The 24,054-nt window shown below is 44.8% G+C and overlaps 1 protein-coding gene across 3 annotated transcripts in view; it reads right to left on the reverse strand.

Moving 5' to 3' along the window:
- The window catches only part of ANKRD33B (ankyrin repeat domain 33B), a 67,980-nt gene that overhangs the window by 16,213 nt on the left and 27,713 nt on the right, over positions 1-24,054 (reverse strand). For all 3 annotated transcript variants that reach the window (XM_074329075.1, XM_074329074.1, XM_019746028.2), the window contains exon 3: positions 11,476-11,605. In XM_074329075.1, the coding sequence (XP_074185176.1) occupies positions 11,476-11,605 (130 nt within the window). The remainder of the gene's footprint in view (positions 1-11,475; positions 11,606-24,054) is intronic.

Consider the following 24,054-nt stretch of genomic DNA (forward strand, 5'->3'; position numbering starts at 1 on the left):
CTCCTTGGGTGACAGCCTGGAGACACAGGTGCTTCCCAAGGCTCTCTTGTCTACTGAGAAGGCGGAGTGAGCTGAGGCCCACAGCACAGCGGCACACGGAGAATCCCCGCGTCCCTGCAATGGCGGCGAACTCTCCTGCACCTCAGCTCACCCAGCCCAGCCAGTGCCACCCAACATTAACTCCTCCCATGGCAGCCCGCAGACGCTGTCCTCCCTTCATACCCCCACCCAGACAGAGGCTGGGACCCAGTTTCCTTCCTTGAGGGGTGCACAGACACTGTGGGCTGCTGCCCAAGCAATATCAAATCTTTCTCATCAACTTCCAGGTTAAAAACAAACATGAGAGTGCAGACTCTTCTAGAAGCATTGTTTGCTTACCATTGATTTCAGCCCATCTCTTGAACTTACTGCAAAAATTAAAAGGTGAACCGTAGCTTTTCTGGGAGAGAAACACGGACTAATATGACTGTGTTGTGAGATTAACAAGCCAGAAACAAACGGGTGTGAGCCTCCAGCCCTGACTCACAGCTTCCAACCAGCAGCGGATGCTTTTGCCTCATGTACACCACTTGGCCCTCTGATGTCACTTACAGTGCCGGGGGAGGGCAGAATGCTAGCAGTCAGTGCCCAAAACAGCTTAATTGCTCTAAATGGTGCGGGGACAGGGTCCTTTGGTCTTAGTTAGGTTTGTTGTCCAGCTAAACGCTCTGTGGCACCCGTCAGTTAGAGTTAGTGAAACAAATTGCAATTCATTTAGAGCCATTTCTTTAAAAACGTGAAAGAGCGTATCTGTCTCAATTTTCAGCACGATGTCCTTAGCACTGATATATTCTGAACACTTTGAACAGGCGAGGAGAGGAAAAATGGAAAACCCACAAAGCAAATGGCCCATTATACATACAGATCTGTTCTGCATATTATGTTGAGCTCAGAAAACCAACACGTGGTCAACTCATTCTGACTACAGGCATGAGCTTCCAATGACATGAAATCACTCCTGGCTCCCCACCGACTTTCCCAGGATGGCAGAATAATACCTCTTACCACACAGGGGACCTCATTCAAGGAAATCAGGGTGGATCCGATGCTTCCAAGAATGTGTAGATATTATTAACCTTTCTTCTTAGAAACCATGACAATTAACCAAAAGGAGCTTTCCTTTTCTTTAGTAAGATAGATAGATGATAGATAGATGATAGATAGATAGATAGATAGATAGATAGATAGATAGATAGATAGATAGATGATACACAGACAGACAGATACAGGTGGATAAAACAGTCTTCCACGCATCACAGAACCCAAGCATGCACCATATTGAAATCTAGTTTAAGCCCAGTCCAACTTAGATTAGACCTTACTGAATAGGATTTCCTAAAGTCCTCAGAGGAAGCCCTTTTAAAGGGTGAGCTCATCACACAGACGCCAAGAACACCGTCCCCTCCAATGAGCTTTACCTGCCTAAGAGAGACATAAGGGACCCAAGGAATAAGAATTCCGGATGAAATAGCTTCAGTGGGGAGATTAAACAACAGTGTAGAAAGAGAGCTTAGTACTTAAGAGAGGGAGCTCTGGAACACCCAAGTTCAAGTTCCCGACTTGCCACTTAAAATCTGGGAGACCCTGGGAAGATGAGTCACCTTCACTGAGTCTCTGTTGCATTTGGAAAGTGGGAGATACTGTCAACCTTACAAGTGTGAAAATTATAGGAGATACTGTGTGGATTGTGCCCAGAGAGTAACAGGCACAGAGTAGAAGGAGGGAGGGGAGAGTAACTTCACAACAGAGAAACCTGGCTGGCAGGCACAGCCTCAGCCAGGCGCTCAAGGTCAACATCAGCAGTGACAAGCCACACAGACAGCCTGCACTGACAAAGCACTTTGCTTGACTGCACTTCCGTCAGGCCCCTCGACCTACCCCTAGGCCCATGTGTGCACCACCTTGTAAAATCCAGCTTTAGCAAAACCCCTGCGGAGTCAGTTTCACCAGAGCCTCCACCCCTGGTATCTGATCAAGCTCCTCCTCCCCCATCGCCCCCAGGTGACGACTCACCACCCTGACTTGTCTCCAGCAACAATCATGTGGGTCACGTTAGCCAGAGCCCCTCCCCCTGATGTTTCCTCTTCATTGTCATATACAGACCCCACCCTGCTCCTGGGCCACAGGTCCCCACTTTTCCTTGGTGCATTTGGAGCTGAATCCAATCTCGCTCTCCCACTGCAACACCCCACTGCAGTGGTCCCTACAACCTATCGAGACGCTCCTGAATAATGTCTACCTTCATATCTGTAACAAAGGTCATCGTGTATTTTTTTCTTTAACTGTACCCTTGATATGACGTGATGAGAATGGCACTTTCCTCAGTGGTCCTCCTCCCAAAACCCTGTAATTCCAGTCTAATCATAAGAAAAACATCAGATAAACCCCAACTGAGGGACGTTCTATAAACTACCTGACATCCCCCAAACTGTTAAAGTCATAAAGTCTGAGCAACTGTCACAGCCAAGGAGCCTAAGGGGACATGACAACTAACTGGAATGTGGGATCCTGGAACAGATTAAGAAAAAACCGAGGAGGTCAGAATAAAGAATGGACTTGATTTAGTAATAAAAATGCATCAATATTGATTCATTCATTGTGCCGAATGTATCACCCTAATGTAAGATCCTACCAACAGGGAAAACTGGGTGCGGAATGTACAGGGATTCTCTGGAGAATCTTTGCAGTTTCTATAAGTCTAAACGATTCTAAAATCAAAGTATATTTTACGAAAGGGGGATCTAACTTAGGGCCACACGACAAGAGTGCAAGGTAAGGACGATGACTCTTGGCTGGCTACCGGGTGTAGGTCCTCTCCACGCTGTCCCCAAGCCTTACCAGTGGTTGGGGGAGCTCATGCAATGGACAGAAGATGGCGGCCAGGTCCCCAGGAGCACCGGTGGATGGGAGTGGCTGACTCAGGCACTCCAGAAGAAGTGAATGGACATGCCTTGGTGATTGGCTGAGCCAAGTAACCAAAAGAGAAAAGCCAAAGATGACCCCTGCTACCTCCACAGCCCCGGTGTCTGGTTCCGCTTTGCTTGGCTGGTGTCTGGTTCCGCTTTGGATGGCTGATGGCAACTTCGTTAAGTGTATGGGGTAGAAATCCATGGCACCCAAGCTTGACTGGATTCTCAACCCAGCCCAACAACACTTCTGTGTTTCCCCTTGACTCTCCCACAAACCCCACATGGGAAATTTTAAACTTTCCCACTCTTAAGTCACCTGCCTCACAGCAAACCCTTCTCCCAGGAGATGACGCACATCCTACTTCACAGAGGGAACAGAAACCACAAGAAAGGAACCCCCTCAACTTTCCCCCATCACCCCATAAACTTCCCATCCACAAGCAGTCCCTCCTCCTTCCCTCCTATTGAAAAGCAAGGGTCAAGATGCCAATCTCTACCCTCTAGTGCTTGTGCTTCCAATTACCTCCTCTTTCTCTTCAACCTCTCCCTCCTTGCACTTCCCTCAGATTGCATTAATGGCCCAACGTCTTCACCTTGTTCTTTACCATGTGATTTCAAAGTTCTTCCATCAAGAACTGGGACATTTGCCGGTGGGCTGCAAGCAGAAGTTTGAAATGCACTAACTGGACTGGACTCCCGCTCATGCGTATGTCTCAGCTATCTGCCTAGGAACATGCCCAGGCTAACTCAATGGTCCCAGGGAGAGGGTGAGAAGTGCATGGGGAAGAGCTGCCCCAGCTGCAGAACCCAAGCACACCTCAGAACAGGGTCCATCTCACCACCAAACATGAGCAAAGGCTGTCCAGATGAGTCAATCCCCAGCCCGTATACAGACGCATGAACGATAAACATATTTTAGAGTCTGGGGTTTGTTTGCTATGCATCACCATGATGATATGCACGCTCAAGGGTCTCCCATCTTAATATATATATATATGACTATCCATTCATGTTGCCATAACGACCTACCGCAGACTGGGTGTCTCAAACAACAAACATTGCTCACAGTTCTTTCTGGAGGCTGGGAAATCCATGCCAGCAGATTCAGTGAAGGTCTGTTTTTTGGTTCATAAATAGCCGTCTGCTGGCTGGGTCCTCACATGGTAAAGGGTGAGGGAGCACTCTGGGATCTCTTATAAGGGCACTAATTCCATTCATGAGGGCTCCACCCTCGTGACCTAATCACCTTGGAAAAGCCCCACCTCCTAATACCATCACTTGGGGATTCGTATTCAACATATGAGTTTGAAGGGGGGTATATACATCCAGTCCACTGCAGTGACCAATAATAACTCCTGTTGACCTGTCATTGCCCTCCAGCCACCCACCATCAAGCATGTGACTCCTTTTCAGTCTAACTCCCAGCGTCATCTACTCTCATTCTTGCTGCTTACATTCCCCTAACTCTCCTGAAACTCCCTCCAACAGTCCCCAGTGACCATCTTGTAGCAACACCCAGTGGTTACTAGTCAGTTTTCATCTTACTTGACATCTTCACAGCATTTACCACTTGTCTCTTCCATCCTTTTTAAAACACACTCTTTCCGCAGATATCCTGAAAGCTGACCCTTCTGATTCCCCTCCTGTCCACCTGGCCACTCCTTCTCAGTTTTCGTTATGAGCTCCTCGGTTCTCTCCTTCCTGAAACGCTGCTATTCCCCGTGTGCATGGCTAAGCCTGCTGGTCACCCTGTACACTGTCCCTTGGTGATCCCATCCACTCTCATGGATCCAGTATGACCTTAAAACTCCCACATCACTTATCTCTAACTCGGTCTCTCTTCCTGAGTTTCGTAACTAAATATCTGTCTACTAGATGTTTCATCTTAGGCATCCCACAAACAAACTCAACACACGTTTCTCCCAAACCTGCTCCTCTCTCCCATGTTCCTGATACAGTGGTGAACACCAACAATTACCTCGGGGCCCAAACCAGAAGTCTGGGCTTTGTCTCCAGCTCCCCCTCCACCCGCTTTCCCCATCCAAGCTATCATGGAGTTTTGCCAACCCCACCTCTTAAATATCTGCCAAACCTGTCCTGTTTCTCCTTCCCAACCTCTACTCCCGAATCCGGGCCACCACATCCCAACTGGGTAACAGCACCTCTCCTATCTGTCCCCTGTCCCATTTCTGCCCCTCCATCCATTCTCCACACGACCACCACAATAACTTAAAGAAACTCTTCTGACCAACACAAATACCACTTAAAACCCTTCATGGTGTCAACTCTTTAGATAAACTCTTCAATGAGCTAGCTCCTTTTTATCTGGGCCTGCTCTCTGTAGGGCAACAGACTTTGCTACCCCAAAATGTGCAGCTTTGGCCTAAGGAGTAAGTTAAGCGGAAGCCAAATGAGGAAAAGCAGATACAAGAAAAGCTCCCTGCCCTCCCCCATAACTTATTTTACTTAATTTTTAAAAAATTTCCCCCCAGTTTTATTGAGATATAATTAACGTATAGCACTGTATATGTTTAAGGTGTACAGCACAATGATTTGACTCACATATATTGTGAAATGATCACCACAATAAGTTTAGGTAACATCCATGATCTCATATAGGTACCAAAAAAAGAAGAGGAAAGAAATGTAAGGGTTGTTTTCCCCCCCGTGGTGAGAACTCTTAGGATCTACTCTCTCAAAACATTAAATTTTCAAAGCTCTCTCTCCTTCCCGCTCTACCAAGGACAAGAGTTAATCACTGGAGACAACTTTAGACATTATCAGCCTGGAGATGGCACCAGAGCAATCTACATAACAAACTTCACTAACTAGCCCTTATCCTAGTTGACCACCCATGGAAGCTTAAAACTGTTTCCATTTGTCCTGTCATTTCTCCACAAATGTATTGTTCTTTGTGGAAGATGCCATGTAAGCTGGAGTTCTAAGCCCCCTCCCTGAGTTACTAATTTTTCCCTCAGGACAGGTATACGTGTTTACAAAGGTCTGGTTTTCTCTTGCTAATCTGTCTTTTATTACAGGGGTCTCAGTCAAGAACTCAGAAGGATGGGGGAAGATTATTTTTCCTCCCCTAAATCCCCTCTTCACCGTCAGCTCTTACCCCAAAGCCCTTCCACTCTCCTTTGCAATCACTCACCTCTCCTTTCAACTCACCTGTGTGCCATGCTTTTTCTAACCTAGTGGCCTTTGCACACGCTAGTTCCTATCGGGACACTCTCCTTTCCCTTTCACAGTTACCTGATGAGCCATCCTTCTGATGCAAGCTCTTCCCTGGTCCCTAAGAGTGGATTAGGCACCACAGCCATGATGTCCCATGGTCCACCCTCCCAGGTGACAGCCACCACCCTCGTGGCCCTGCTCATGAGTCCAATTCACTGCAAGTTCAATAAATATTTAGTCAATGAAAAGGCGAAAGGATTCCTGCTTCTCTCTTGGAAAAAGTACACTTATCAAAAAGGATCAAAAAGGTTGCTCATTATCAAGCTATAACCCACATTATCTAAGACTAAATGGCCAACGCAATTGTTAACTGTTGATTCATTTAACATTTTATTGAGTAGCAATTCTGGGCTAAGATTCTTTATTGTTTCCTCCTTTATTCAAAGAAAGGAAACACAATAAACCCGTACTGCTCTGAAAATGGAAAAATGGTAACAGAATTTGGGTTGTCTGAAGATTTGACTGGTTTCACGCCAGGTACTCAAAACGGAGTTTTCCAAACCAGGCCAGTAGAGGGAAGTGTTGCTTTGGGAAATATCACATCCCAACAGCACTGCAAGGAGACTAATGCTGTGGTGAGCCAGAAAGGCTCTGAAAATGGGTTTACGGGAAAAGGCGAGGGAATGTGAGGAAACCTCAGGGATTTACCAAGTTCTAATTTCTGAAGTGAAAGCGTAGAAACCAAGGAAAAGGAAATCACTTCAAAAAAACCATAAAAATCACAATGAAGTCAGACGGAAATCATGATTATGGCTGGTGATAAGAAGATAAGATGGGGGGAGGGGGGTTCACACAGTGTGAGGGATATAAATGATAAACGTCTAAGTTTTGCTTTGTCTTGTGCACCTGAAACTAATTAAAAAAAAAAAAAAAGACATAGAGTGGCTGAATAATAGATTAACAAAACAAAAAAAGAAGATAAGATAAATAACATGAAGAAACATGTATCCCTGGCTCCTGGCCAGGTGGTAAATTCTCTTCTGAAGTGAGACCGTCCGCAAATCCAGGTCAGAGCGGGGTCTTGCACAGGCAGACAGAGCCCACCATGGCCACCCCTGGGAGCCTCACTGCCACTGCGTCCCCAGCAGCGGGCCGTGAATAGCTCCAGGCTGGCTGGCTCTCAATGCACTTCCTTCAGAATTTTTTTTTTTTTTTAAGATTTTATTGAAGAAGGGGAACAGGACTTTATTGGAGAACAGTATTTCCAGGACTTTGTTTCCAAGTCAAGTTGTCCTTTCAATCTTAGCTGTGGAGGGTGCTATTCAGCTTCTAGTTGTTGTCCTTTCAGTCTTAGTTGTGGAGGGCGCAGCTCAGCTTCAGGTCCAGTTGCCGTTGCTAGTTTCAGGGGGCACAGCCCACCATCCCTTGCGGGAGTTGAACTGGCAACCTTGTGGTTGAGAGGATGCGCTCCAACCAACTGAGCCATCCAGGAGCTCAGCGGCAGCTCAGCTCAAGGTGCCGTGTTCAATCTTAGTTGCAGGGGGCAGAGCCCACCATCCTTTGTGGGACTCGAGGAATTGAACTGGCAACCTTGTGGTTGAGAGCCCACTGGCCCATGTGGGAATCGAACCGGCAGCCTTCGGAGTTAGGAGCATGGAGCTCCAACCGCCTGAGCCACCAGGCCAGCCCACCTTCAGAATTTTTAAAGTAAGTTCGAGGAATAACAAGTTTTAACGATGCACTAGAGGTTACTTATACCCAAGTGACTTAGTATTCTCACTAGTTAGAAAAAAGAGCCCTTCGGTTTCCTCACTGCACCACACTCTGGCCGCTCTGTTAAAGAGGAACAAGGACCAGAGAAAGTAAACGCATAACTCCATCCCTGGGACTTAGTCTTCATTGCTTTGGCTATCTTATTTTCTATTTTATTTTTGTTAGGAGAGGGATGATAGAAATTGAAATTCCTAGCTGAATGAGATTTAGGGATTATTTGAGGATTTATTGTCATATATTCTCTCCGTGGCAAGGCCTAATACAGATTTGGCCATATTTTTATTATGCATTAAGTAGCCAAGGAAGTTAAACTTTGTAGAGAACACGTGACAGTCAGATCAAGGCCTTTGCATCCTAGTTTATTCTCACAAATGCTGAGTGAGTCCTGCAGAAAGCCAGAACTTGCAACTCTCAAACATCCAACGCAGTTGCTGTCGCCAATTATATTAACATGTGGGTGCTTTAACATTCTCCTTAACCACACAGATTCTGGGGGCTAATGTCAGATGAGGTTGTTCCACCTGGCCTGCCAACCACTTGTTTTGGCATGGGGCACGTGACCTGGCCATGAGATGTAAACGAAACCCTGCTGGAGGCGTCTGGAAATGTGGATCCATCTTAGAGAATAAAACAAGACAGGGGTTTGCTCCTCCTTCCTGAGGCCTGCATGTGGCACCGTGAAGCCATGAGTGGAGCTGCCATGAGCTTGGATAGAAGGGAAAGGTCCAGAGCATTTCTGAGAAGCTGGCCACAGGTCCTGACATCAGGAAGCCGCCCAATGAAGCAACCCTCCACGTATGGCCCTCAGACATGTCATGTTGCAAAAGGCCATATCCTCATTGTTGAAGTCCTGTTTTGTTGGGTCGTCAGTAAATCGCACCCAATAATATCGTAACAGATCTAGTGAGAATCAGCAAGTGGCATAAAAACAAATTGATGAATTAAAAAAAAAAGAAAAAGTCCCCAGATCTTGGGATAAAGGGATAGAAAAGAAAAAAAAAATGATGAAAGGAAGTTATAAAATGGGGAGCAGTTGATCTAATCTACACCTATGAGGAACCCTGGCAAAAGAGAACAAACAAGGCAGACAGCATTCAAAGAGGTAACAGAAAAGTGTTCCTAAGGTGAGAATATAAAGTCTAACAAACACAGAGAGAGGGACCTGACGTACATGACAGTGAGGTTTCTTGGGTCCTCTTTGTGCATTTGTTGGTTTTCAATGTCAAGGATGGAGACAGGAGATTTCCAAGTCTAAGGAAGGCCAGAGTATCAACAAAGACACAAAGAGCAGGCAGGACACAGATTATTCCTCTGCAACAGTAAATGAAAAAAACAGACAAATTGTAATTCCTGTGTGAATACAAAATGAAAACGTTTTCAAAGAAACAAACACTTCAGAAAGTACCTGTGGGTATTAAACCACAACGACTGTCCCTACCACATGAAGAGCACTGATCAATCAATACGAAAGCCGTCTCCTTCCCATGCAGTATCCTGTTCACACTCAGGGCCATGTCCACGGACCCCGCTCTCAGGACTCCTGGTCCCCCCATCTGTACTCTAGCACGGACCCCCGTCTGTACTCTAGCACAGACTCGAGTTTGGAGCTCCACACTCACCACCCGCCATCGAGCCCTCTGAGCTGTCTCAGTATTTCAAAGACCTGAGCACAAATGGAAACTTTTCCGCTTAGCATCACCCCCTATCCGGGAGGCAGAAAGCCATGCCAGACTCCACCTGTCCTCCATCGTCCACATCACAACCACGAGACCTGAGCTTTCTGCCAGGCTGCACTTGGCTCCTTCTCTGCCTCTGAAACTGCCTCTGGGCCCACCAGGATCATTTGACCTTGCCAGCACACACCCAGCCTCATGCCACTCCAACGCGTTCTCTCACGTTGTACCTAGACCCTTAATAATCTAGTCCCTGCCTCCGCATGGGGCCACCTCTCACCTCTCCTAGGCACACCAGACCTACAGCCACACTGAGCTACACTGTTGCTAAGATGCACCAGACCCCCTCTTAGCCCCGTGGCTTTGCGACACATCAGTTGAACCAGCCTGCCTCTGACTTCTTCACCACCCTGTTCAAACCCCCTCTTCCACAACCCCTGTCTTACACCACCAGGCTAGGTGGGGTGTTGTCATTCCACGGCACCCAGGGCACCCTCCATCAGATCCATCAGAGAGCTCCTTAGCATTATGCAAGGGCAGGACTGCCCTTTACTTTCACACCGTTGACCCCATTCCTGGCAGTGGGAGGTGACGTATGGTGAGCCCATGCTCACGCAATGCCCGCCTCATGATAGCCTTCCTTTTACAGTGTTGCAGCTCAGGAAGCTATGCAACACCCTGCTTTCAAAGCCTGGCAAACCTCCTGGAGGAAAAACTTCACGCCCTGAAACGTGATAAAGTGAACATGTGTTAACACAGCCCCAACCCCTCTCTAGGGTAGGGGGCTTCCTCACTTGTGCATCTTGATGGAAAAGCAGTGTGCAAGCCTGCTTCCCATTACAGGGAATGAAATCGCCGGACGCTGGCTTCTCCAGCCTTCCCCAGCTCAGAGTCAGTCACGCTGGCTTTGGCACAGGGGCTTGTCATGCAAGACAGAACAGGCAGGTATTTCTCGGGGGGGCAGTGGTGGACGTCGGCTTTCCAGAATCAACGTGCAGGGTGATTGGGGGCATCTTCTCCAGCCTCCCTGCTCTGACCAAGTCAGATGCTCAACCACTCCCGACAACGTGAGGTGCTGCATTCCTTCAACAAACCAACGCCTGTCCTTCCCAACTCAGCCAGATGCAGCTTCTTTGCAACTGAGAACCTGAGTTATGCAATGGGTGTCCTTTTGAAAGCCAAGAATTTTGAAAGCGGTCAGTTAAAAAACCGGTTAATACCACGGTTACAAATCAAGGGTGGTCCCAAAGGGACAAGCGTGGGTGTCACGTTTGTCTCAATGTCCAAAGGCAACTCTGGAAGAGGACAGCCACAGTGCACTTGGCATTGTTGGTGGAAGTAGCACCTCTTGCAATGCGCACCTGGGCAGAAGGACACTGAGTGGGACACACATTCAGGCTCTCTCACAAACAGTCCCACCTCGTTCCACAGACACTCCCAGCACGGAGCTCCTGGCTCTTCTTCACATCTACAGGCAAAGTGCAAGGTGGCCTTGCAAATGGGTCTACTTTAATACTTTATCTCTCACTAATACACAGTCATGTCTCTTCTGCCAGTGAGTTTCCCAGTACCTTTCTGTCCCCATCTCTGGAACGGGGGGTGCGATGCTCTATGTGAAATGATGACGAGGCTGGATTTCTGGAGCAGTTCTAGAGTTAGACCTGCCCAATACTGACTTTTGCACGAGTGGGTAAACTGTCCCAAATGCAGAGAATGTGCAAGCACACCCACCAGCCTTTTCTTGAACCTCTTAGCAGCAGAACAAGATTTCTGGTCAATTTCCGCCCTTGCATTAATGTCACGAGCAGAGATGGTGTGACCCCCAGCCCCTCCCACATGCACACACTGCCTGGCAGCTGCTCTCTGGCCCCAGCTCTGGGAGGGGAGGATAAACTGGCTCTTACCTGCCTGCGCGGCTGTGATTAGGGCCGTGTTCCCCTCGCTGTCTTGCCAGTTGACGTCCACGTGGGGACACTCTGCTAAGACCACCACAGTATCCACAAAGCCGTGGTAGCAGGCGACAATAAGGGCAGTCTAGAAAGAGAGAGGGAAGCGGGTCAGAGGGCAGAGCCCAAGCATGGTCACTGCACAGCCAGGGGCACCCACTGCCCCGGGGGTGTGCACAGAGGACCCTGAGCCAGCTGTCTGTTCGTGCTCAGATGTTCCTGGGGCGCTGACTGCCAGTGAGGCGCTGTGCCCAGGAGAGACCAGGGAAGCAAGACCCCTGCCCTCAGGCGCTGGAGCGTGGACTGCAGGCCCGACATGTAAGGAAGTGACGCTAACAAAATAGCCGGGTAAGGGAGGTGGTGGAGGGCAAGGCAGTGTGGCTCAGTCTCAAATAGGGTGCTGGTGGGCTCACCGAGGAGACAGTGGGAAGATGGGAAGGAGGTGAGGGAAGAAGCCAAGGAGACAAGGAGGGGATGCCCAGGCAGAGGACATGGCTGGCCACCCGGGGACCAGAAGGAAGTCAAGGAAGCAATAGACCCTTGGGGGCCAGGATGGTCTGGGCAGTCAGTTGCCAATTGTCTACGTGACTGGCTGTTGGGTGGGAAATAGATTCCAGGAGACCAGGGTGCTAGCAGACAGACCAGCTGGGGGTGCGATATCATGAAAAGTAAGTATTTGGTCTTTGTCCCCAGTTCCAGGCACAGAGCTCCTCAAACCCTTGGAATGCACTTTTATATGCTAATGAGATAACTCAAGGCAGGGGGACTAGTATCTAGAAAAAACTACCCTGTGATTAAAGGGTTAGATCTTCCAGGAGAAAGGGGCTCGAGATTGAGTTCAGTCAGCAATGGCCAATGATTTAATACCGTGTGTCCCCAAAAATAAGATCTAGCTGGACCATCGGCTCTAATGTGTCTCTTGGAGCAAAAATTAATATAAGACCCAGTCTTATTTTAATATAAGACCAGGCACAATATAATATAATGTAATATAATATAATATAATATAATATAATATAATATAATAGCAGGTCTAATATTAATTTTTGCTCCAAAAGACGCATTAGAACTAATGGTCTGGCTAAGTCTTATTTTCGGGGAAACACAGTAGCTAGAGCAAATCATGCCTACCTAGTGAAAACTCCACAAAAAACCCCTAAACAACGGGGTCTAGGGAGCTTCTGGGTTGGTGACCGTATCAGGATGCTGGGAGGGTGGTGTACCCAGAAAAGTGGGAGCCCTGAACCCCTTCCCATAGCTTGTCCTGTGCATCTCTTCCATTTGGCTCTTCCTGAGCTGCAGCCTTTGTAATAAACCAGTAATAGTAAGCAAAGTGCTTTCCTGAGTTCTGTGAGTCACTCGAGCAAATTACCCACCCTGAGGTGGGGCTGTGGGAAGCCCCCAACTTTACAGCCAGCTGGTCAGAAGGTGGTCCCTGGGCTGAGACTGGCGTCTGCAGTGGGGACAGTCTTGTGGGACTGAGCCCTTAACTTGCGAGGTCTGTGCTGATTCCCGGGAGTTGATGTGGGAAATGACATGGATTTGGTGTCAGAAAAAAAGAGACACCACAGGGGACTCCTGCCGATGCCACGCAGGGGGTGATGACAAGTCATCTACAAAGCAGGTAGCAGGCCCTCACTGGAACCCCCTCCCACCTTCCATGCTGGCACTCCTATCTCAGACTTCCAGCCTCCAGAACTGGGAGAAATAAATTTCTGTTGTTGATAAGCTAGCATTTCACTGCATTTTGTTACAGCTGCCTCATCTAAGACACCTCGTAACAAACGACAATAATCCACAGCTCAGGTTCACATCCTCCCACACATGGATTCAGTGAGATGCTAAAATTCAACCAGGGGAAGACTCTCAGATCCAGCGGTTAATTATCATGTGACTCTGAGCACTGCCGGCCACGCCCATGCTTCAGTTCAGAGCAATTCCACGCGGCCCAACCCTATTTTTACCATATTTTTAATAAGAATGTAATTTTTCATGGAACAAGGAGATGGCATGGACAACCCCACCTGCTTATCTCAATAAGGCTCCTAGTTGCTTTCCCAAAAGAGTATTAAATCATAAATATTAGAGTTTTAAAAGTTTTAGAGAATACCAATTTTTTTTAAACACTGACAGCCACAGTGCAGTGTAAGGAACTCTAATTTTGTGACTATAGTCAAGGCTCTTTAATATGCTCCAATTTATGCATTCTTTGAAATAGGTCATTCCATCCATAGAGGGAAATGTCTCACAATAATTTAATTTTAAAGAGAAAAGGGCATAAAGTGAGCCCAGGCCAATTCTACTTACGAGCTGCTTAGGCTTTCAGTCTCTCGGATAACCAGAGCTCACTGCCTCTAGTATCACTTCGTTCTCCCAGCTAACCTGCTGCACAAATGGTCTGGACACTTGAGATTGCACCCGGCACGCACGAAAATCTCATTTTGAGCTTCTCTAGATGAAGTATTTCTTAAGTATTCTATAATTTCCTGACATAAATAAGGCATGTTGAACATAATGTAAACTCTTCCTTTTTACATAATTACACAAGCTCATAATTTATTACAGAAAACAATCTGAAAACAGAGAAGAAAAACACCGACACACACACACACACACACACACACACACACACACACTTTCTTTAAACCACAGAATAGGATTATTGGCTATAAGTTTCAGTGAGGAATGTATCAGCATCATCTTTCAACGTCAATAAAAATACTTCTACAGTAATAGTTCCAGCATGGGTGGAGGGTTGTAATCTATGCATGCAGAATTATAGTTATTTAATGAATCCCTTGGACACTGGGATTGTTTCCCTTTTTCTCTATTATGAGTAAAACCTGCAATAAAAATCCCCTAGATCTAATGCTTTGTGCATATCACTCCTTATTTTCTCAGAACACATTCTCAGAAGTAGTATTTCTGGGTTAAAAGAGATAGTTAGAAAGCTTTGAACACATACTGCAAACCTGTCCTTGAAAAACATCTCAAAGGGCATCCAACCTTTACTTACAGACGGCAGGTTTTTAAAAGGTAGAATTTCCACCTTCTGAAGGACCCGGCTCTTGGCTCAGCCTCCGCTCTCTCTTTGGGGATCCCCCTCACCTCCGCTCCCTGCTACCCCAACCCACTGAGGGGGTCTGTTGTGGAACCACAGCCCCTCCCGACGACCTATGGTAAGACCCCCAAATGCGCATGAGGCCTGTACTGATAGTGCCTTGGAAATCTTAGCATAAACTTAAGTCAGAAATGAAGATTATCAACAAAAACAAACAAACAAAAAAGATACTAAATTTGAGGGCGCAAGATAAAATGGTATCAGACCCAGAACTGGAAACATCTAGTCTTCCCACAGAGACTTACTATTAAAAATCATCCCTTTATATGCCCTGCCTCCCAGGGTCTGCTCCAAAAGTTGGACTTTCCTTCCCATCGTTAAAACTAGTGTTTAGCCATAGCTTAAACTCTGCTTTAGCTGGAGTGTGTTGGTGCTCCCCTACAGGAAGGTGGAAGAGGAGGTAACTTTGGCAACCCCTGACCATGGTCTCAAAAAAGACTGTAACGAAAGACTTGTCTTCTGAAAGAAAACCAATAAAATGCACCTAAGCCGTCAAAAAGAAACAAATAAATAAATAAATCACAAAGCCAAATATCATCCACTTGCTGCATCAACAGTAGCCCACTTGCAGATGGCTCCCTTGCAGAAGCCGCAAATAGTTTGCTTTTTAAACTACCAGCAAAATGTTCATGAAAATAAAATAATATTATTAAGAAAAAATAAGTAATCTACCTGCAAATGGAAGCTCCCATTTAGAGGTTAGCTAGAAATTCTAGGCCCTCGAAACACAAGCCTAGTTTTCAAGTTCTACACCATAGAAAAGACAGAGCAACAACAATAAAATGAGCTGAGATATTTCTGCTTAAAAAATTGTAAGGGTTTGCCTTCCTGAAACAAAATGCTTATATTAACCCATTGATTCCACCGGCAGAGGTTTTTCTCCCACCTGCATTTTTTTTCTGTGTGAATAACAAGATCATCATAGTTCTTTTTCTTTGAGAATTACCAGCCTACAGTTCTAACCAAATGTTATTAAATTTCCAATGTGAATTTACTTATACTGTATTTTATGTCATTTATTAAATTTTAAAATGCAAAAGAAAAAATTGTAAGGCCTTGTACATCAAAAAATAAACAAACCAAAACCCCATTCCTTGCAGGAAGGATGAGCTAACACCAAGATTCTAATAAGATCACTTATTATATTAACAGATTAAAGGGACGGGGGGAAAGGAAGAAAGGTGATCATCATCTAAGTGGGTTAGAGCTCTCAACACACACACAGACGGGGAGAGAGAGAGATAATGCATAGAAAACACCTAAAATGATTACACCAAAATATTAAGAATAATAACCTCTGCAGAGGCGTGGCAACAGGAGGTGTGTGATGGTTAATTTTATGTGTTTTAATTTTACATGTACCCAGATATTTGGTCAAACATTATTCTAAATGGTACTGTGAAGGTATTTTTAAGATAAGATTAACATGTAAACCAGTACACGCTGAGTGTAGCAGATTGTTCTCCATGATGGGGTGAGCCTTATCCAACCAGTTAAAGACCTGAATCGATCAAAGACTGACCTCCCCTGAGCAAGAACTAATTCTGTTTTCTGCCTTAAACTACAGCTCCTCCCTGCGACTCCAGCATGCCAGCCTACCAGGAAGAATTTGGACTTAACCAAGCATCCACAATTGTGTGAACCAATTATTTACAATATAATAAATCTGTGTGTATCTCTTTCGCTCTCTCTCCCTATATATATGGAGATATATATATAATATATATGGAAATATATATAATATATGTATATATATACACACACACTTATATATAGTTAGATATATACACACACACATATTGTATTGGTTGTATTTCTCTGGAGACCCCTGATTAATACAGGGTAGGTGTGGAAGGAACACTCTGGAAGAACTATTTTCACTTTTGACTCTATATGTTTCTGTACCGTTAGAATTCTTTAAAACAAAGCTTTTTATAAGGAACTTACATGATTTTAATTTACAATGAAGAACAAGAAAGGAAACACCTGCTGTGAGCGGCCAACCTAGGACCAGCAGGGGGACACTGCCAATGCCGCCGCCCCTCCCCCCAACCCCCACCCTCCGACCCCTCCAGCCCCCCCACCCCAATGCTCATAATCCCAGCATGGGCCAGGGAGTTGTGTCCTACACAACCAGACTGAGAAACAGCGGCTTGAACCGGAGTGGGCGGGGAAGGGGGGGAAGGCAGAAGAAAGGGAAGGAGAAAGGAAACACGATGTTTACATTAATAACATTCTCATTAGGAAATACAGCTTTATAACAACCACTGTAAACAACTGAAAAAAGCTCCATCTGCGGAGAGGGGAGGTGGGGCAGTGGGCAGAAGAAACGGGAGCTGACAAACCGCCAAGGGAAGAGACTGAGACACCAAGAAGCACACAAACCCACAGCCAGATGGTACGATAGAGGAGCTATTCCTGACCATCCAGACAGAGAAGGGTACTAGCCATGCTTGAATGTGAGGCAAAGTCCATCATTTGCAATAGTTTTTTAAAGTTCAAGACCAAGAGAGTAAACTTCAGTTACTTGAAAATCCATTTCTATAAAACATCTTTCTCCATAAAAATACTACCAACAACAGGAAGGGGAAAATGTTTGTGCAGCTTTATGACAGAATTTAGAAATTCTGGTCCTCTAAAGATATATTTGTAAGAGACAGCCATGTGTACCACTAGTATGAGCATAATTTGTTGGGTAAAGTGTGTTGTGTTCGGTATAGTTTCAATAATCTCATTTATGATGAAGCACCATGACGAGAAAGCAAAACCCAGGACTGGAATTTGATCCCTCCGACATGGCTGCTCCAAGTCCCTGTGGTTTGGGTTCTCCCCAGCGCCCACCCTCAGTGCTACCCAGGCTCGGTTCCATGGCTTTGCTTGTGCAATGCCTTCCTCCTGGAGCACTCTTCCTCCCACCCACAGCCCCCTGGCCTTGTCTGCCTGGCACATGTCTGATCCTCCTGCCCACTCTTGGTTCAAACCCCTTTACACCCATTTTCTGATGCGCTCACCGGCTGCCTTGCACACACCACTCCCCGCCAGAAGGCAGGCTCCAAGTGAAGAAGGAGCACATCTTTTTAATTTTGTTTCCCTGGTGCCTGACATCTACAAGACACTCGATAGCATTTGTTGAAGGAATGAACCGCCCCTGACATGTTTCAGTACCACCCACCCAGCACAGTACTCAGCTTACTCTAAACTGAGGAGCTGACATGTGTAATGTGAGTGCTGAGCTTTTTATCTGACTTCCACATTCAAGTAAGGAAATGACTTAAGGTCCCACGGAAACCTCAAAGAAGTCAGTTGCCTTTTGTGCGGTGTCCCCATAGGCTGGTGCGGCCAAATCTGGGGCTGTATAATACAGATGTGAAAGCAACAGCCAAATGCAAAGAAAACAGAAGCAGCCCCAAGAATTCCACCCCGAGGAATTCACTTTAGGGACATCAAAAGTATGTCAAGAGATCTATATAAAGATCTGTAGTTGGAAAAGCCTGAGAACCACCGAAATATACATCAAGAATTGACTGGCTAAACACACTATGAGACTCTATGTCGCCCCCAACAGCAAGGAGGCTAGAATGCAGGTGTTGATGTGAAAAGATCTTTGCGGGGTTATATTAAGTAATAATAACAACAACAACAACAACAACAATAATAGCCACAGGTCACAACAGTCTATACAAGTATGATATCACCTCTTTTTGTGTGAACTACTAAAATGTGTGCATGGCTCCTGCAATGGCTATTGTTCATAAAAGATCTTTTACTTTTCTAAAAGGAGATATAAACATTTTAACAGGCTATACCTTCAAGGCACATAACAGGAGACTTTAAGATTTTATTATGTAGTTTGGATCTGTCTCAGTGTCTTTTCAAGGCACACACACTTTTTTAATTATACAAATAAAGTTATTTTGGCAACGGGGTTATGGGTGATATTTGTATTTTGATTCATGCTTTTATGCATCAAATAAAGAGATGTGTAATAAATTGTTTTAAATTTAAAAAACAAGAATTACAAAAGATAAAATGTATAAAATATGTCAAGAGAAATCTTTCAGAGACAGGGCCCACCTAGCAACCTTTGGATAAGGAGTCGATAAATTCAAGGTTGTCATAATTCAGAACAATTTCCGTTTAGATTAAATTTTGCATAAAATGTAAATTTTATTATCACTGCAAACCTGTTGTTTGGATTTATGATTTTAGATTGTCATTTTAAGAAACTACTTTGTTCAACTACAGTCTCTCTTCCAATCCAGTGGGGGGTGGGGGGCTGTGTGTGTGTATGTACCAGAGGCTTGTCTAATTTTCCCGATACCGGCAATGGTTTTCACATAGTCATCTTACCAGCACTCAGTGATAGAAAACCACGCCTGTTAACTAACAAGTGACGTGCAGGCAGTGATTGCCCACAATAATGACTTATTCCTCTCACCACTTAATCTTTCTGAAGCAGTGCTTGGGATTTTTAGATGGATATACAAAGGTCAGCAGAGAACTTGAAAGAGAACAGCTGGCAGAGCAAAATTCAGAAAAGGCAAACAGAACAGAACCCCCCACCCACGTGCAGGGCCCTGCCACACAGCAGGGGCACGGAGGCTGTCCTCACACCCAGACGCAGGTCCTCTGGCCCCAGTCAAGCCCTCAGACCACACAGACAGCTGGCAGCCACCTAACGAGAGACCCTGGGTCAGAACTGCCCAGCCACGCTGCTCCTGAATGAATCCCTGAGCCACAGAAACTGTGAGAGAAAACAAATGCTGATTGTTCATTTAAGCTAGTATTCTTTGGGACGATGTCATGCAGCATTAACCAATATGAACAATAAGTCATAACGCTAGACTACTGACAACACCCAATCACAATCTTCTGAAGCCTATAAATATTAACAATTTACGTTTTTGTCTTAAAATCTGGATCCTTGGATTTAATTTGAACATATGTGTAAACAAAGAAATACACAATTAAGTAAAATGTACTATAATAGCATTTCATTAATAATGCACCACTGTGATCTAGTAGATAATATGCTAGGTATAGTGAGATATATATAATTAATGCCACAAACAGCGAAGAAAATTTCCCCTTTGGGCTTAAATCAGACTCACTACATTCTCAGAAGACATGAGAACAATACTATTTTTTTTCCTTTTTTCCAAAATGTTCTTTTGAAATTAGAAAGAAAAGTTTAAGAACATTTTCTACTATATAATCTTATATGTTATCAAAAGTATTAGAAAAAAAGGTATATGAAGAATTTAGTCATGAGGGAAGGCTTAAATTATAATATAAAATGAAAACACATATACACTTTAAAAAACAAGTTAGTAAAATAATCTAACAAAAATGCATTAAAAAAAGCTAGAAAGAAATGCACCAAGATTTCAGTACTGATTGAATCTAGATGATGGTGTTATTGGTGACTTCTTTTTCTTTATACTTTTCTGTAATAAATTAAAAGTCCATTTTATTCCCTACTGTGAGCACTTACTTCTATTTAATAATCAGAAATGTTAAAATGTGTAAGGGAGAAAAATTCAGATAAAGCTTCTCAATCTCTTGCTTGTTCAACTGCAGAAGCAATAGACTACACGTTCAGAGTTTAGGGGGTGGAAACAGTATGAAAAAAGATACAGCTATGTTTGTCCTTTTCTGGAAACAGCTGGGGGGGTTATAAATTTCCAAGAAACTATGCTATTAATAAATGAAAAAACAAATTGGACCTTTCAGGATCTGTAGATTATGATCAGCTTTCTGAATTTCTTACAAAAATGCTCTGTAAAGTTTTGAGAAAGGCATCCAAGTTGCCCATTATGTCGGCCTCCAGGGTTGAAACCCTTGTTGGATGTCCAGTCCACCACTCTGCCAAGTGTTTCTCAGACCAGAGCACCCACGCAGCTGGTCTGCTGCATTCTCTCTGACAACAGCGTGTTCCTCTCACGATAAATCAAACTCTGCAATTTTTTTCAGGGCAATCTTTTTCGCAAGCATTGGGTCTGCAATGCACAAGTACTGGTTTGTGTCATGTAGTACGGCATAATTCAGTACAATCCAATCCAGTGGATGGAAAATAAACATTACTCCTCCAAACAACCTATTTCCTGTGTTCTGATTGGTTCAGGTTTCACCCTGGCCACCCAAAGTGGGGACCGGGGACCAGCAGCAGTTGCACCACCACGGGGCATGTCAGGACGGCAGAACCCTGCCCAGACCTGGTGAATCAGAGCTGCTCCGTCCCAAGCCCCAGGAAATATGGTCTATAAGACGTCAAGTGTGAGGGGTGGACAGTGACTATCAGTGGCCGACATTGCATCTGGGAGCCCAGGGTACAAACTTCTCGGTTACCCCTCAGGGATGACAGAAACAGAGCTCAGCTTGCTTTTCCCATTAATTTTTACTTCGATTGGTTTTTCTTTGAATGGGGAGGCGTGTTCTTTCTTGGCAGGCCCAATCTCTGTCATGCAGGTATGAAGTTCTTACCTAGTCCTGGCCCAGCACCCCCTCAAATGACAACTAATGGGTCTCGTTTGCCACCCAGCTCCCTGATCCTTCACCCCGAGTCTTCCCTGGTCCCCCTGTGCAAACACCAGCCTTTGGCGATCACAAGTTGGGATGGAGGGGTCACAAAGAATAGGTGAGAGGGCAAGACTTTGTGGTTTGTATCTGCCTTACAGATGTAAGAATATTAGCCCTACAATGTGTGTGACAAAACAAATGCAGTGGAAAGTAGACTTCCAAAGAGGGAGGGTCACACTGCTTTCAGAATGCTCTCTTCATCAACCCATGAGCATTTGGTCACCATCCAAAAGCTGGTGCTGATGGTCTGCAGGCACCTAGGCTGGGCATTGAGAAGACACTTTGAAACCAGACAGCCCTTCCCTTCAGTCTGGAGAAGGAGACAGGAAAGTAAACTATGCAACCAGCCCTGTCCCAGAGGACTCCAGAGGACAGAGGACTGGAAACTGGTCCAGGCTGTGGAGGGGCTGGCACTGACCCAGCTGAGCCTCACTCAGCCAAACAAAAGCAGGAATCCCAGTGTTGCCAGGGAAGGTGGGACAGTCCCAAGTCAGACAAGCATGTGCAAAGGCTGAGAGCTGACGACTTGTGAGAAAGGAGAGTCACCCAGCTGCCCACAGAATAAGGCGATGGGTCATGAAGTCACAAAGGGGAGACATGGAGAGCTAAGGAAGGCAGTGAAGAACCACTGAAGGTCTTAAGCAGAAAAAGTCATGATCAGAACCCAAATCTAAACCACTCCCACCCGCCTCTCAGGTGGGAGTTCAGGTGAAAGGAGAGAGCGCCTTGCCATTTTCTTCTTTCTGTTTTCAAAATATTCGTTAACTATGTGCCCCTCACTCCCTCCCCCCACTTTTAAAACTGATTTGGCAACCCCTTTGTGATTTAAGATGTAACTGAAACTGACATCTGTCTGCCTGACTCATAGCCGTCAGGGCGGACGGCTTCAACATAATATTTTGGGCTCCAGGGTGTCCATCCTCCAGGTGTTCATTAATGTCTTCTAACTTGATTTTTTTTTAATGTGAAACTTTAAATTACAACCTTTTCCAAATGTGAAGTTTCTTGATATCATTAGTCATCAGGGAAATGCAAATTAAACCCACACTAAGATACCACCGACACCCACCAGAATGACAAAAATTAAAAAGACTGACAATCCCTAATAATGATGCGGGTGTGGGAGTTGCATGTCCCCCGCCGGTGGGCGTGTGAAATGGAACAACCACACTGGAAAACTGACAGTTTCTAATAAAGTTCTGCCCCTGTCTACCCAGCAATTCCACTCACAGGTATATTCCCAAGAGAAATAAAGTCAATGTCTACATCGATACGTGCACAAGAATGTTTAGGGCAGCCAAAAATTACAAACAACCCAAATACTCATCAAAACACTGGATAAGTCTGCTAGACCCAAACTTAGGAACACTAACTACTCAGCAACCAAAAAGAACAAAATCCTAATAACACGCAACAATACCAACAGATCTCAATGACATTCTATCGAGCACAATAAGCCAGATACAAAAAAGAACGTGCTGTTTGATTCCATTTAATGAAATTCAAGGAAAGGCAAAATTAATCTATGGTGATAAAAAAAAAAAAACAGTGAAGGGGATTATTGGAAAGGGGTATAAGAGCAATTTCTAGGGTAATGATCTGGGTGATATTTATATGTGCAAATTCATTTGTCAAAATTCATTGAGCCTGATTCTTAAGAGTTATGCCTTTCATCCAAGTGTAAATTATATTTCAATGAAGTAATGACAGCATAAAAAACAACTTAGCCAAAGACATACAAATGACCAATAAGCACATGAAAAGATGCTCATGAGGTCAAACCCAAATCGAAACCACAGCGAGAAACCTCTTCACACCGACTATGAATGGTTACTTGAACACACACACACACACACACACACACACACACGACAAAACATAATAAAATGCTGGCCAGGATGTGGAGAAATCGGAACCCTTGGGTACTGTGGTGAGAATGAGAAATGGTGCAGCCATTATGGAAAACAGTTTGGCGGTTCCTCAAAAACCTAAATATAAAATTACCATACAATCCAGCAACTCCACAAAAAAGTATATACCCAAAGGCATTTAAAGCAGGAACTTGAACAGACATTTGCATACCCATGTTCCTAGCAGCATTATTCATAATAGCCAAAAAGAACAAACAACCCACGTGTCCATCACCAGATGAATGGTTAAACAAAGTGGGGTGTATGCATACAATGGAATATCAATCCTTTAAATTAGGGAATGAAATTCTGATACTTGCTACAACACGAATGAACCTTGAAGATGTTATGCTGAGTGAAGAAGCCAGACACAAATGGACAAATACTGTATGATTCCACTTATGTAAAATATTTACAATAGGCAGAAGCATAGAGAGAGAAAGTAGGTTAGAGGGACTAAGGGGAGGAGACAATGGGAAGTCACTGCTTAATGGTTTGAGTTTCTGTACTGAGGTGATGAAAAAGTTTTATACGTAGACAGCAGTGACATCTGTACAACATCGTGAATGTAATTCATGCCACTGAATGTACGCTGGTTAAAATGGGAAATTCTGTTATATATATTTTACCACATTAAAAAAAATCATAATGGAATATGCCCCAGATCATTTAGCTCTATACCTTAAATGGAAAAATTACTAAACTAACCCCTAGGGATAGAAAGCTGAGCAACGGTGGCCTCTGATGGGTGGGGACTAAGTAGAAAGGAGTTAAGAAAAAAAGCACTGTGGTGATGGAAATGGTGTGCATCTTGAGCAAGGGGATGATGGCACAGGTGCATGAATTTGTTAAAAGTTATCCAGCTGCTCATTTAGAATCTGTGCACTTTACTATATTATATTATCCCACAAGAAACTATTACCATAA

The sequence above is a fragment of the Rhinolophus sinicus genome, linkage group LG03 (genome assembly GCF_036562045.2).
Source record: "Rhinolophus sinicus isolate RSC01 linkage group LG03, ASM3656204v1, whole genome shotgun sequence".
Taxonomy (NCBI): domain Eukaryota; kingdom Metazoa; phylum Chordata; class Mammalia; order Chiroptera; family Rhinolophidae; genus Rhinolophus; species Rhinolophus sinicus.